This window comes from Babylonia areolata, chromosome 18 (genome assembly GCF_041734735.1).
Source record: "Babylonia areolata isolate BAREFJ2019XMU chromosome 18, ASM4173473v1, whole genome shotgun sequence".
In the NCBI taxonomy this organism is placed as follows: domain Eukaryota; kingdom Metazoa; phylum Mollusca; class Gastropoda; order Neogastropoda; family Buccinidae; genus Babylonia; species Babylonia areolata.
This window is the reverse complement of record NC_134893.1, coordinates 33,592,380-33,606,709: the sequence shown is the minus strand read 5'-3', so window position 1 is coordinate 33,606,709 and position 14,330 is coordinate 33,592,380. Positions and strand designations below refer to the sequence as shown.

At 42.3% G+C, this 14,330-nt stretch overlaps 1 protein-coding gene across 2 annotated transcripts in view; it reads right to left on the bottom strand.

The window, feature by feature from the left end:
* The window catches only part of LOC143291947 (diacylglycerol kinase epsilon-like), a 34,330-nt gene that overhangs the window by 11,380 nt on the left and 8,620 nt on the right, over positions 1-14,330 (bottom strand). For both annotated transcript variants that reach the window (XM_076602096.1, XM_076602095.1), the window contains 3 exons: positions 13,561-13,632; positions 11,093-11,223; positions 1,723-1,834 (listed from right to left, as the gene is read on the bottom strand). In XM_076602096.1, the coding sequence (XP_076458211.1) occupies positions 1,723-1,834; positions 11,093-11,223; positions 13,561-13,632 (315 nt within the window). The remainder of the gene's footprint in view (positions 1-1,722; positions 1,835-11,092; positions 11,224-13,560; positions 13,633-14,330) is intronic.

Below are 14,330 nucleotides of genomic sequence, written 5' to 3'. Positions count from 1 at the left end.
ACACAAAGTCCCAGTCTGGGAGACATGAGTATCAGTCTCTTTTTTTTTTTTTTTTTTTTTTTACCAATTTCCCTGAAATGGTGCAGGGGATGGGGTAGGAAAAAAATTATAAAATCGTAACTTCCCCTGTTTGTCTGTGCCATAATCATCTGTCAGGATTCTCTTTTCCAACAATTTAGTCACCAGTTTACACAAATTCATCCCTTTCTTTCCCATGAACTTCTTTTCTCAGTCTTCCATCTCTGTGTGTCCCTACCTGTCCCCTGTTCCTTTCTTCGAATTCCTCAATCACTCCCTGACTCTCTTTCTCGAATTGGTTGAATTACTTTAGCCTTTTTCAACAAATCTTGTGTATGCATAAGAATGAACTTAAGCATGTCCCCGAGTTGTGAGTGTATGTGCATGCATGGGTGTGTGCATTCATGTATGCCAGTATGCATGCATGTGTGTGTGTGTGTGTGTGTGTGTGTGTGTGTGTGTGTGTGTGTGTGTGTGTGTGTGTGTGTGTGACTGTGTGCATGTGTGTGGTGCACACGAACATGTGCATGGATCTGCATCTGATCACAGATGTCTTTTACCCTCCATCCATTTCAACAAGAGACACATTCACACATGGACCACAGACTGGACTGGTATCAATCATAACCTAACTCTGAAAGCAGAGACATCTACTATACTGTTCACCTGCTCGCACACGGATGCAAGTATGTATATATGCACATGACCAATTCTCTTTGTAGGTGACAGTTCCTACTTTTGTCCATGACCACACATTTACATCGCCTACCCCAAAATCTTACCATCAGGAACAGATGACAAAAAAATCAGGAACACATTATATTCTAACAAAATGTGGCGCTGTGCAGGTATGTAATTGTATGCCTGTTCGAAAACAAACAAAACCACTGAAACAATATGAAAACCTATCCGTTTCTGAAAAAAAGCAACTTACTTTCATTTACACCATCTACATGCTTTAATGTTGTCATGGTATTTTCTTTGTTTTTGCTTTTTTTGTTTTTTGTTGTTGTTTTTCACAACTTGCAAACTGCTGTCACAACATGAGGAACGATCATGGATTCTTCTGTTTTTTCTTTACAATCGCAGCTGTTCCGGAAGGGCAGGAATGTCTGCATGGCAGACAGGTGTTTAAAGGATATCCAACCTCTTACCTTGACGGTGCAGGCTTGGCCCTCGTGGATATACCCATGTGGATACACACACGTGTGCATGTAAGCACACACACACTCAATCACATACATGCATACATGCTAGTTTTCAGTTTCTCCAGGAGATATCACAGCATTCACACAAATCCATCAATGCTACCCCACATCTGCCAGGCAGATGCCTGACCAGCATCATAACACACAACTCACATGCTAGTCAGGCCTTGAGTGCATTAATGTACCTATCAGAATGGATTTTTCTACAAAATTTTGCCCTGTGACAACCCTTTTGTTGCAATGGGTTCTTTTGTGTTCACTAAGTGCATGTTTGATATGGAACCTAAATTTATCATAATTTATATCATCCATATAGCGTCCAGACCACCACTCAAGGTCTTATGAAGGGAAGAAAATACTGGCAAGAGTGGGATTCAAACCTGTGTGATCAGATTCTCTCGCTCCCTGGGTGGGCGTGTTACCACCAGGCCACCACTCCACCACAGACATACACATACACACACACACACACATTGACGAACGCTCATGCACACACCTTGATGGTGGATGCCTGGCCCAGGCGGATGGGGGCTGCCATGCCCACCTGCAGCTGTGCGATGTGGAAGGCCGAGCTAAGCGCCATCACCTCCAGAATCCCATCATCGTACCTGTAACACACGTCACCCTTCATGTCTTATCACCTGAACACATGTCACCCTTCAGGTCCCATAACCTGAACACACATCACCCCTCATGTCCAGTCACCTGAACACACGTCACCTGTCATATCCCATCACCTGAACAGACATCACCCTTCATGTCTTATCACCTGAACACATGTCACCCTTCAGGTCCCATAACCTGAACACACATCACCCCTCATGTCCAGTCACCTGAACACACGTCACCTGTCATATCCCATCACCTGAACAGACATCACCCTTCATGTCTTATCACCTGAACACATGTCACCCATTATATCCAGTCACCTGAACACACGTCATAACTCATGTCCCATCACCTTCACCTTCATCATGTCCTCTTCCCTAAGGCAACACTGCTTCAGTCCTTTCAAGAACAATAAGAGATTTTTAGCCAGTCTTGGGTTCTTTTTCTATTTTCCCTCTTTTTTTTCTTTTTTTTTTTTTGTTTGTGCCCCAGAATTTGAGACAGTTTCCATAATGATGGATAATGATGTGGATGATGAAGATGCTACTGTGGGATTCCATTTAGATATGGGACTAGGGACTACTTGACAAGGCTGTACTCTCGTAATACACCCCAACATCAACCAGGTTAACTGATACAGACACCTGCAGTGTTGGTCAGGAAACACTCCCAAAGACACATCCATGAAGTAGACGACCTCAACTGTGTAGTCCTAGTCATCCCATTTCAGCCCACTGCACGCAGGCTAAAAAAAATAAATAAATAAAATAAAAAAATAAAAAAATCACGGATGGGGATCAATGCAAACCCATGTTGTCCCAGTTAGTCCAAAACAATAACCACTTCACAACTGCAGCTAGTAATCTATTTTATATTTTCATCCCCAATGACTGTAAATGTGGGGGTTGTGGGGGGTTGTCACTTTCCTTGGTCTCCAACTGACCACGGCACACACTGCATGTGCAAATATCAATGTTTAGGAAATCAGCTCCTACCTTCAGCTACAACCCTTTTTATTCACATCATCGCTACCCTGTCAATATCATTGGGAATAACATACTTCTTTCTCTGTTCCTCTCTCTCTCCCTCCCTCTCTTTCTTTCAAGTTTAAACAAAACACAAGTTTGGGACACTTTTTTGGGGGCGGGGAGCGGGGGAGTGTGGGGGGGGGGGATTTGTTGTTTTTTGTCTTCTTTTTTTTTGGGGGGGGGGGGGGGAGGGGTATTTTTTTGTTTTATGTTTTTAAACAGGACAGGATACATGTCTCCATTTTAACTTGGTAAAGGGTGCGTCATGCATGGTGTGCAGATAAATCCATGTGCAATACATCTCAACTGTTTGTTGGTTATTTGGGGGAGGGTTTTGTTTGTTTTTTCTTATATAAAATAATTGTCTGCAACTAAAAATCACTGGAAAAAAGAAATATAATGGAAATAAACTGATTCATTTATTAACAAGATGTGGATTATGAAACTTAAGACGACAGCCACTGACTGATTCATTTATAAACTAGATGTGGTTTATGAAACTTAAGTTAAGACTGTAGCTACTATTGTCTGCAACTAAAAATCACTGGAAAATAAAAATATACCAGAAATAAACTGATTCGTTTATGAACAAAATGTGGTTTATGAAACTCAAAGACTACAGCCACTGAAATCTAATTAACTTAAAAAGTAAAGACTCAAGTCTCACTCTCTTTTCAAATACACACACACACACACACACACAACACAACACAACCAGGATCAGAATGCAAACAGCCATCTCTAATCTGTCACACCACCCTTCCTTCTCATACCCCTCAATTCCATCTGCCACTCCCACCACCCCTCCATTTCTCTCTTCCCCCACCCCCACGCCTCCTTTCTCTACACATGAAACTTGGGACATAACCCTCAAGTGTTAAGTGAGACAGATGCATGATGCCCTATATTGGGATGACTTCTTTGGAGAACCCTGGTACTTCAACTGTAAACGTCACCCAGGCCCAGCACTTCAGCTGTGCAGGTGAACTCGCATGGGAATAAACTGCGAATTACTTTTTTGGGTTGTTTTTTTTTTGCCACTTTCCAACTCCAAGTGTTTGCATTTCTCTCTCTCTCCTTCTCTCTTTTCTCCATATTTTGCATGCTCATCAACAGGCCAACTAAAGACATTCACATATCTCCAAAATACATACATGTACAGATGCCCACATGTATATGCCTTCAAACACACACACATGCACAAACACATACAAGTACTCATCCACACATGCCCATACACACACACATAAACATGGGCTCACACACACACACACACACACACACACACACACACACACACACACACTAACCGACATATTAACATGCCCATATATGCACAAGTGCACACACACACACACACACACACACACACACACACACACACACACTTTCACAAATGCTCATGAACACACCCACATGCAGTCTTAAAACTAAAAAGAGCCAGAAAATTGCAAAACATTTTATGTTACTGTTTATTTGGGGGGGGGGGGGGAATCTTGATAAATTATGAGTATAACTTCAAAACTAAATTGTGCTGCCATACTGGAATCAGTGGTGAGTAACACTAATGAATGACTTTTTGCCATGAAGCAAACATTTTGATTTCTGCAACAAAAATTTAACAGTGCAGCGAAAGCAAATTTTTCTTCTGCCATGAAGTGTGGTAAACTAAGTTAAATGGATATATATATATATACATATATATGCAAGCTGGCCTGAATGTAAACATGATTTTTCCTCACCCCTGCTTCCACCCCACACCCTCTTTGTCTTTCAGCATACCCTGAAATCACAGCTACTTGTGACACACAACAAACGCTCCCATTTGGAAGCTTTTAAAAACAATGATAGACAAAACATAAAAATAAGAATAAAAATAGTGGTGGGATTTTCCCACTGACTGATCTGAGAAATTCTCACAAATTTGTTTTGTGACACACACACACACACACACACACACACACACACACACACCTGACAAGACACTTCCGTTGAAAAAACAAAACAAAAAACATAAACAAAAAATCCATAACAAAACCCTACATTCATCTTTCTGGTAACAGATGAATGGTTTTTCAACTGGCACAACAGAACGTCCTGGCCAAACACCCCTCGCCACCTGATAAAAAAAAAAAAAGCCTGTAGTTTGCCAGCTGAAGAATTCTGCTTCAACAAAACAGTGATCATACAGCCAAAGCAATGATGGTTTTTGAGCAAGAGAAGGAAGCAAAACAGATAGGAATTATAAAGGCAGACATGAAAGAAGGAAAGATTGAAGGGTAGCCTTGACAATACTGTGATGCTGAGCCAGCTCAAAATATTTTCACAAGAGCTGAACAAGAGGATTAGTTAGTTACCTGCTCCCTGCTATTAGTCTGCTAAGCAGGATACACAAGGTGTGCAATGTGAGGGTATCATTAACTTGACAGCTTTGGTCTGTGACCATCTTTCACACCGTGCCTCACTCTTCAATTATTCACGCCCCCTCTGCCTGCCTGTCTGTCTGTCTCTTCCCTCCATCTTTTCAATCAGTTTGTTTCAACGTCCTGGGCCGAGTTGCTTGAGGCAATCTTTGCAGCGCTAAGTTTGCATAGAGTTAAGAATGTTCCTAAGTACATGGAATCTACTGTGGAGTTAGGAACATTTTTAACAAAAAGCAAACTTTGCGCTGCAAAGTTCGCTCATGCAACCCACCCCAGGAGATGCTGAAGTGTGTGGACTGATCCATACATGCCATCCCACATGCATCTGCTTTATTTTAAAAAAATAAAATAAAATAAAAGGAGCAGATGCCTTACCTGTGTATATACCCAACATACTGGTCAAAGCCTTGAGCACCTATCATAGGGATACTTTACATAAAACATTAACCCAAAATGTCAAGTATGTATAAAACATTAGCCTTAAATGTCATAGGTATGTGTAAAACATCAATGTAAAAAATCATACGTATGTATAAAACATTAGTCTTAAATGAAATAAGGTAAATAAATAAATTTCAACCACCCATCCCTACTATCTACATGCACTCTTATCTGTGAATGAAAAAATGTCACACATAAATGAAGGCTTTCCTGTCTTTCTTCTTCTTCTTCTTTTTCTTCGTCAGCTCACTCTGTCTGTCTCAAGTTCTTTGTGTGTACCCTCCCTCCCTCTCTCCTACTCTATAAATTTCAAAACGTGACAGCACAGACAGATGGAGATGCTGATGACCTCATTTTCACCTTTTTTTTTTTTTTTTTTTTCTTTCTTCATGTCTTCTTCTTCCCACCCCCTACCACTCTCCTCCGTCCTCCCCCTTCATCTCCCCCTCTCTCTTTTCTTTTATTAGACTAACTGGCAACACCAGCAATACAGCAACTGAGCAAGGCCTTGAATGCAGACCACTACTCCTATCAGGGCAGGCAAGGTGACAATTCAGCCTTATCAAAAAGGCGTCAAAACACGAGCAGGCTGATTTCACTGCGACTGACACTGATTGGGAAAGGGTACAACAAACAGAGAAGGTTGTGTGTGTGTGTGTGTGTGTGTGTGTGTGTGTGTGTGTGTGTGTGTGTGTGTGTCTGTGTGCGTGTGTCTGTGTGCGTGTTTGTGTGTGTGTGTGTTTGTGTGTGTGTGAGTGTGCGTGTGCGTGTGTGAGTGTATATGTGTGTATGTTTGTGTGCGCATATGCATGGATTTACATTCATGCGTGTGTGTGTTTGTGTGTGTGTGAGTGTGCATGTGTTTGTGTATGTATATACACCTTTGTAAGCCTCTCTGTGTGTGCATATGTATGTGGATATATGCCTCTGTGTGTGTGTGAGTTCGTTTTCATGGGTGTGTCCAAGTGTGCATACCAACTGTTTCTCAATTTCACTTAATAGCAATGCTAACTGGTTTGACAGTTGTATCTCTAGGGGGACAAATAAAAGTTTTGTTCTACAGCGTTTATTGGTGGAGGAATAAAAAATTTTTTTTAAACCAGTGCATATTACACTCTTTAGATAATTCTGTGATCTTTCTGGGGATTTTAATCCACTGGCTGTATCATGAATGTCAGTAACATGTCAGCAGACACACACACACACACACACACACACACACACACAGAAAGAGAACACTCACACACACACACACACAAACACACACACACACACACACACACACAACAGAACACAAACACACACACATACACAAATACACACACACACACATTCTAGTCACCACCACCACAACAGAACAGCAACACAATACAATACAAACTTTAGACTGGATCATGGAGCTCACTGTGGAGACACAGGGATCACAACAAGCAAACACAGGTGTAGCCACACACACACACACACACATTCATACACAAACTTTCACTCATGTGGATTTTTTTTTTAATCACACTATGTGTACACACACATAAACTTTCTCTCACTCATTCTACACACTCCAACACTGACACTTTCCTATCCCCCATCCACTAAAAAAAAAACCAAAAGAACAACAACAAAAAAAGTCACCAACAACACAGATAGACACAGCAGACAGACAGCCAGCCAGCCAGCAGAATCCCCAGTAAACTGATGTTTTAAGGTTGACAAGAGGGGGGGGTGGACCCCATGCAGACAGACCACAGGGACACTCACACCCAATCTCCCCGGGTCACCCCCTCCACACACACACACACACACACACACAACACACACAATCCTCCACCTCCCTGTCTTCCACCAACTCCCTTCTCCCACCTCTCCCCTCTCCTACTCACTGATAAAAACCTTGTTGTCAAGGAACTTGAGGGAGAGGGGTGACAGGGAGAAACTGACACTTGCTGCTGGGAAAACAAAGATTTGAGGGTTAGGGAGAGGGGGTGGGGGAGGGGGGAGGGGCTGAGGGGCACCTCAGGCCAAAAGAAACAACTACAAATTCACTATCACTGTAAAGTCTGTGAGAGCAGATTTCAGAGTCAAAGAATGGTGGCAGGGACGGAAGGAAGGGTGGTGGTGAGGGGCGGTAGGGGGGCGGGAAGGGGTCACCCCAACAACAGTGTATGTGTGTGGGGTATGGTATGGTGTGTGTGCGTGTGTGTGTGCACATGCGCACGCGTGCATGTGTAATCAAGCTTGTATTTGTGTGCATGTGTGTGTGTGTGGATGAGGTGGTGTTGGGAGTAAATGGACAGAGTGGAGAAAAAGAATGTTGGGAGAGAGGGGCAGAGAATGAGGAGTGGGAGGGGTGGTGGAATGGGGGGTCTGGGGGAGGGTGAGAGTGAGAGAGAGAGGGTAGGAAAGAGAGAGAATAGTATCAACACCAAGTATTCCGTCTTAGTGATACCAATGTAATACTGGTCTTTACACATATATGCATCATAAAAATACATCTTCTCTCTCTCTCTCTCTCTCTCTCTCTCTCTCTCTCTCAATCTCTCTCTTTCTCAAAACATGTGTACCCCCCCACCTCACACACACACACATGCACACACACACACACACACACACACACAAACACACGCACTCAAACCACAAACACACACACCACAAATACAAATGATACCATATACACACAAACACCTTCATTGATAACACACACACACACACACACACACACACACACATGCTGTGGTGTGTGTGTGTGTGTGTGTGTGTGTGTGCATGTGGTGTGTTGTGATGTGCTATGATGCATGTGTTCATGTGTGCGTGTTAGTTCGTGCATGTGTGCATATGTGTGTGTGTTGTGTGGTGTGTGTATGTGTGTGTGGTGTGTATGTGTGTGTGGTATGTATGTATGTGTGTGTGTGTGTGTGTGTGTGTGTGTGTGTGTGTGTGTGTGTGTGTGTGTGGTGTGGTGCGGTGTGGTGTGGTGTGGAGGTGGAGGTGGTGGAGGTGGAGGTGGTGGTGGTGGAGTGTGTGTGTTTGTGTGTGGTGTGGTGTGGTGTGGTGTGGTGTGGAGTGGTGGTGGTGGTGGTGGTGGTGGTGTGTGTGTGTGTGTGTGTGTGTGTGTGTGACACAGTTCTCAGGGGGATTGCTTTCACTTCAAGAGAGGGGTAGGTGAGGAGCACAGAGGGAGGAAGGAAGGGGATGATGCACAGTTCACCCATCCCCTCACCTTCTCCACCCCCCTCCCCCATCTCCCTCCATTAGTCTCTCAGCCTGGCACACAGGTCTTCATTCCACAAGACTTGCACCGATACTCTAGCAGTCCTTATTTTCTTACCTCGCCTCTTTATCCCAACAACAACACTCTCAAACCTCTTCTAACCTCTTAACTGCTGCTGACATGCATGCTCTGTCAGAGAGGGGCTGTCACCTCACACTGAGTCACAGTGATAAAACTGAGCTTGCATTGTGTCAGGAAGCTGTTCATCTTTCTTTATTTGTATTGTATTTGCATTTCTCTTTTTTGTCACAACAGATTTCTCTGTGTGAAATTCGGGCTGCTCTCCCCAGGGAGAGCGCATCACTACAATGAGAGCGCCACCTGTATTTTTTTTTAAAATTTCCTGTGTGCAGTTTTATTTGTTTTTCCTATCAAAGTGGATTTTTTCTACAGAATTTTGCCAGGAACAACCCTTTTGTTGCCGTGGGTTCTTTTACGTGTGCTAAGTGCGTGCTGCGCACGGGACCTCAGTTTATCATTTCACCTGAATGACTAGCGTCCAGACCACCACTCAAGGTCTAGTGGAGGGGGAGAATATATTGGCGACAGAGCCATGATTCGAACCAGCACGCTAAGATTCTCTCGCTTCCTTGGCGGACGCGTTACCTCTACCTCTGTTTGGACTTCTTCCTCATGTATATACATAGGGACTGCATTATGTTTTGTTGGCAATATCAACGACAACACCGAAAAAGTATGTAAAAAGTAGTAATTGCTCTTGTTCACAGTATCAACAACGATACCGAAAAAGTATGTAAAAAGTAGTAAGTGCTCTTGTTCACAGTATCAACGACGATACGGAAAAAGTACGTAAAAAGTAGTGAGTGCTCTTGTTCACAGTATCAACGACGATACCAAAAAAGTATGTAAAAAGTAGTAAGTGCTCTTGTTCACAGTATCAACGACGATACCGAAAAAGTATGTAAAAAGTAGTAAGTGCTCTTGTTCACAGTATCAACGACGATACCGAAAAAGTACATAAAAAGTAATGAGTGCTCTTGTTCACAGTATCAACAACGATACCGAAAAAGTACGTAAAAAGAAGTGAGTGCTCTTGTTCACAGTATCAGCGATGATACCGAAAAAGTATGTAAAAAGTAGTAAGTGCTCTTGTTCACAGTATCAACGATGATACCCAAAAAGTATGTAAAAAGTAGTACGGAAAAAGTATATAAAAAGTAGTAAGTACTCTTGTTCACAGTATCAACGACGATACCGAAAAAGTATGTAAAAAATAGTGAGTGCTCTTGTTCACAGTATCAACGACGATACGGAAAAAGTACGTAAAAAGTAGTAAGCGCTCTTGTTCACAGTATCAACGACAATACCGAAAAAGTACGTAAAAAGTAGTAAGTGCTCTCAGGATTCATGCCACTTGGATCTCATTTCACCAAGGGTCAGCACTTAAGGGGTTAAAAGCCTGCTGAGAATAGGTGAAAAATCAGAATAATGAAGGAAGGGGAGGGAGTGGGAGGCAGAGGGGGGGGGATCTCCTCTTTGGAATTCTTCCCACAACAAAATTAAATTCTTTTTTTTTTTCTCAAGTGATTTTTTCAGCAACATATCTCAGATCATCTCTTATCAGACACTAGTAACCTTATCATTCGCCAGAAAGAAAAAATTAAAAAAACAATTAAATAAACAAAATCTTAAAGAGATGTCAAATAAATTTTCAATGATCCTTTGAATTCATCCGTGTGCTAGCTGTAAGCTTGCAATAGTTTAAATAGTTACTGACCTCTGTAAGTAAAAAATTTGATGTTTGTAAGAAGGGAGAGGGGACTGGGGGAAGGAGGTGGTGTGTTTGTGTGTGTAATGTGTGTGCGTGTGTGTACATGTGTGATGTGTGTGTGTCTGTGTCTGTGTGTGTGTGTGTATGTGTGCGCCTGTGTGCATGCAAGTGTGTGTGTTCCACACACAGACCATGCTGCTTTAACAACTAATAATTATCAATATCAAGTTATCGTACGGATCACTAACTGCTGACAGAAAGATATTTGGAAAGAGGCAAGTTTGTTATGTCAGAGAGTCTTGCTAACCTATGATACTGACACACACACACACACACACACACACACACACACAGACTGAGAGACTGACCTGGGTGTGGCAAATATCTCGTCATCCTTGCCGAGTTGCCATGGGTGACAGCCTCCTCCCCAGCTGCTGATGTTCAGCACCACCAGACCCTCTATCTCTGGGAGTTCTAGCGGAAGGCCGTCCAGTTCCACCTTTATGCATACATACATCACGCACATATGTGTATTTGTTTGTGCTTTCATATCTGTGAAACTGCATATCTGATTATTTATTATCATTATTGTCTTTTTCATATCTGTTATGTGTGTGTGTGTGTGTGTGTGTGTGTGTGTGTGTGTGTGAGTGTGTGTGTGTGTGTGTCTGTATGTTTTACATTTATTTGCTTATTTGATCATTTATTATCATTATTGTCTTTTAATTTTATTTTTATCTATGATTATTATCATTGTTATAAACTTTTTCTTCTTTTTTCATATTTGAATATTCATTTACTTCTTTATTCATTTGACTGTGTTTTTTGTGGTGTTTTTTTGTTGTTGGTGGTGGTGGTGGTGGTGTTTTTGTTTTCTCTAGGCCTGACTAAGCGTGTTGGGTTACGCTGCTGGTCAAGCATCTGCCTGGCAGGTGTGGTGTAGCGTATATAGACTTGTCCAAATGCAGTGACGCCTCCTAGAGCTACTGATACTGATACCCAGGACATACAAACAAGAACTATTTATATATACAGATAGACAGATTGTCATTACAGATATATATGCACAAAGGATGGCAGACCATAAGACAGTTGAAATATTGACAAAAAAAGAAATCAGGTCTTAACAACATAGTCACTCACGCACACATCATTAATTTATCATCATCAACCACAAAAAAACAATTTTAAAAAAAAGGCATTAATAATGTGAACAAGAAAGAAAGCAAGACTGATTGATACAACAATCACAACCTACAATTTTTTTTTTAAACCAACAAAAAAAAAGAAAGAAAAAAAAATAGATTAGGTGGCAGAAGAAACAGGGCAGCCCTGACAAAAAGTAAAACAAACACACATCAACAATGTTTTCAAAGAGACACTGCAGACTACAGTTATCTTATAAACGACAAGCCCCACCACAATCACTAATCGGGCAATATAACCATGTTCACGATACACAAAATCTCAGAGAAACAAACAAAAAAAACCCACCAAAAACCCCACAAGCCAAACAAGAGGACACTCCCCTGACAATAAGGCCCTTGCTATCAAACAGCACCCCACATGGAGGGGAGGGGAGGGGAGGGGAGAGGAAGGAAGGAGACAGGTCAGGGGTGGGGAGGGAAGGGTCGCAGTCACATGGAGACCAGACCCCCACGTCATGATAATCATTGACAGGCATGAGGCAAAAAACAACAACAAAATACTCCTCCAGCCAGCCAGCCAGACAGACACCCTCCACTCCCCTCCCATCCCACATCCACCACCCTGCCCCCTTGTTCCCAAGCACCCCCCCAACCCCATGAACCTCCCAACCACCTCCAACACCAACCCCTCCTCCTTAATCTTTTCAACATATGCCATTGCACAATCCTTTCTCTTGCAGCAGACTTTGTAGTTCTGGTTTTAGAACACTCTGAAGACAACACACTTTATAAAGATTTTTTTTCTTTTTTCCCCCTTTTCATTTTATAAAGTTCACACAGAACAAAAAAAGTGTGACAGACAGGAAAGAAAAGCTGGACAGGGGGGGTTGGGGGGGCACAGAAAAACAAACAACGTGGGGAGAGAGACAGACAGAAAGAGAGAGAAAGAGAGATAGAGAAAGAGACAGAAAGTGTATGTGACAGAGATAGGGCGACAAAAAGAAGCACACATGAATGTGAGATTTATTTTATGTGAGGGGCATACATGTCCAATGCAATGTAGTCAAGTGCAGTGCAGTGCAGTGTGTGTGCGCGTGCGCACGCTTGTCATTTAGTATCTGTATACATATGTGTGTGTGTGCATATGAGTGGTTGTATATATATGTCTGTATGAATGATTCTTGATGTGGGTACACAAATGCACCACACACACACACACACACACACACACACAATGCATACACTCAAAGCTGTACAAAAAAAAGTCTTCCTTCTTCTTCTTCTTCTGCATTCACTCGTATGCACACGAGTGGGCTTTTACGTGTATGACCATTTTTACCCCGCCATGTAGGCAGCCATACTCCGTTTTCAGGGGTGTGCATGCTGGGTATGTTCTTGTTTCCATAACCCACCGAACGCTGACATGGATTACAGGATCTTTAACGTGCATATTTGATCTTCTGCTTGCACATACACACGAAGGGGGTTCAGGCACTAGCAGGTCTGCACATATGTTGACCTGGGAGATCATAAAAATCTCCACCCTTTACCCACCAGGCGCCGTCACCGTGATTCGAACCCGGGACCCTCAGACTGACAGTCCAACGCTTTAACCACTCGGCTATTGCGCCCGTCGAAAAGTCTTCCAAACATGTTAAGAAATAGCTACAGACGCCTAGCCATCCCACCTTCAGTTTCAAATGCAGGTCTTTGCACTCTCTCTCCAGGACGTCTTTGGTGCCATATGTAAAGTAGGTAAGCTGCACATGACAGAAAAAAAAACACACAGGTGTACTTCTGCTCTGTTTTGTGTTTCGTTCTGTGCTATACTGTGATGAACAGCTTGGTGCTTCATTTTCCTCTTTTCTTTTCTCTTTCTGTCAGAAATGTCTTCAGGGCTGTTGTTTTGTTGTTGTTTTGGTATCAGCGCTTTGGTTGGCTGGGTCTTACAATTTACTGGATAAGTGAGTGTGCGTGTGTGTCTGTGCGTGTGTGTGTATGTGTGTGTGTGTGTGTGTGTGTGTCTGTGTGTGTGTGTGTCTGTGTGTGTGTGTGAGTGAGTTTTATTTTATGATGTTGACATGTGATTACATGTTGCAGCAATCTGTTGGGACAACAGACATGTAAACTGTGTAAAAGTATATGCATACACATATAGGTGGGTGTGGAGTTGTGCACATGCATCTGTATGCACGTATGTATGTGTGCATATGAGCACTTGTGTGTGTGTGTGTATGCATGATGCCTGTTTATTCATCTTTCTTTTCTATTTATTCAACAACAACAAAAACCTTATCAAACATGTGGCTGACAGAACAAACATTATTGCATGTGCTAACTTTATCTATTCTGCTGCAAAATCAAAATGAATGAAAGCAACAGTAAAAGGGAGATAATAAAACAGCAAACTGAATTTCACTCTCAATGTATGCTCCCCTTCTTGCAAGTAATTATTCAA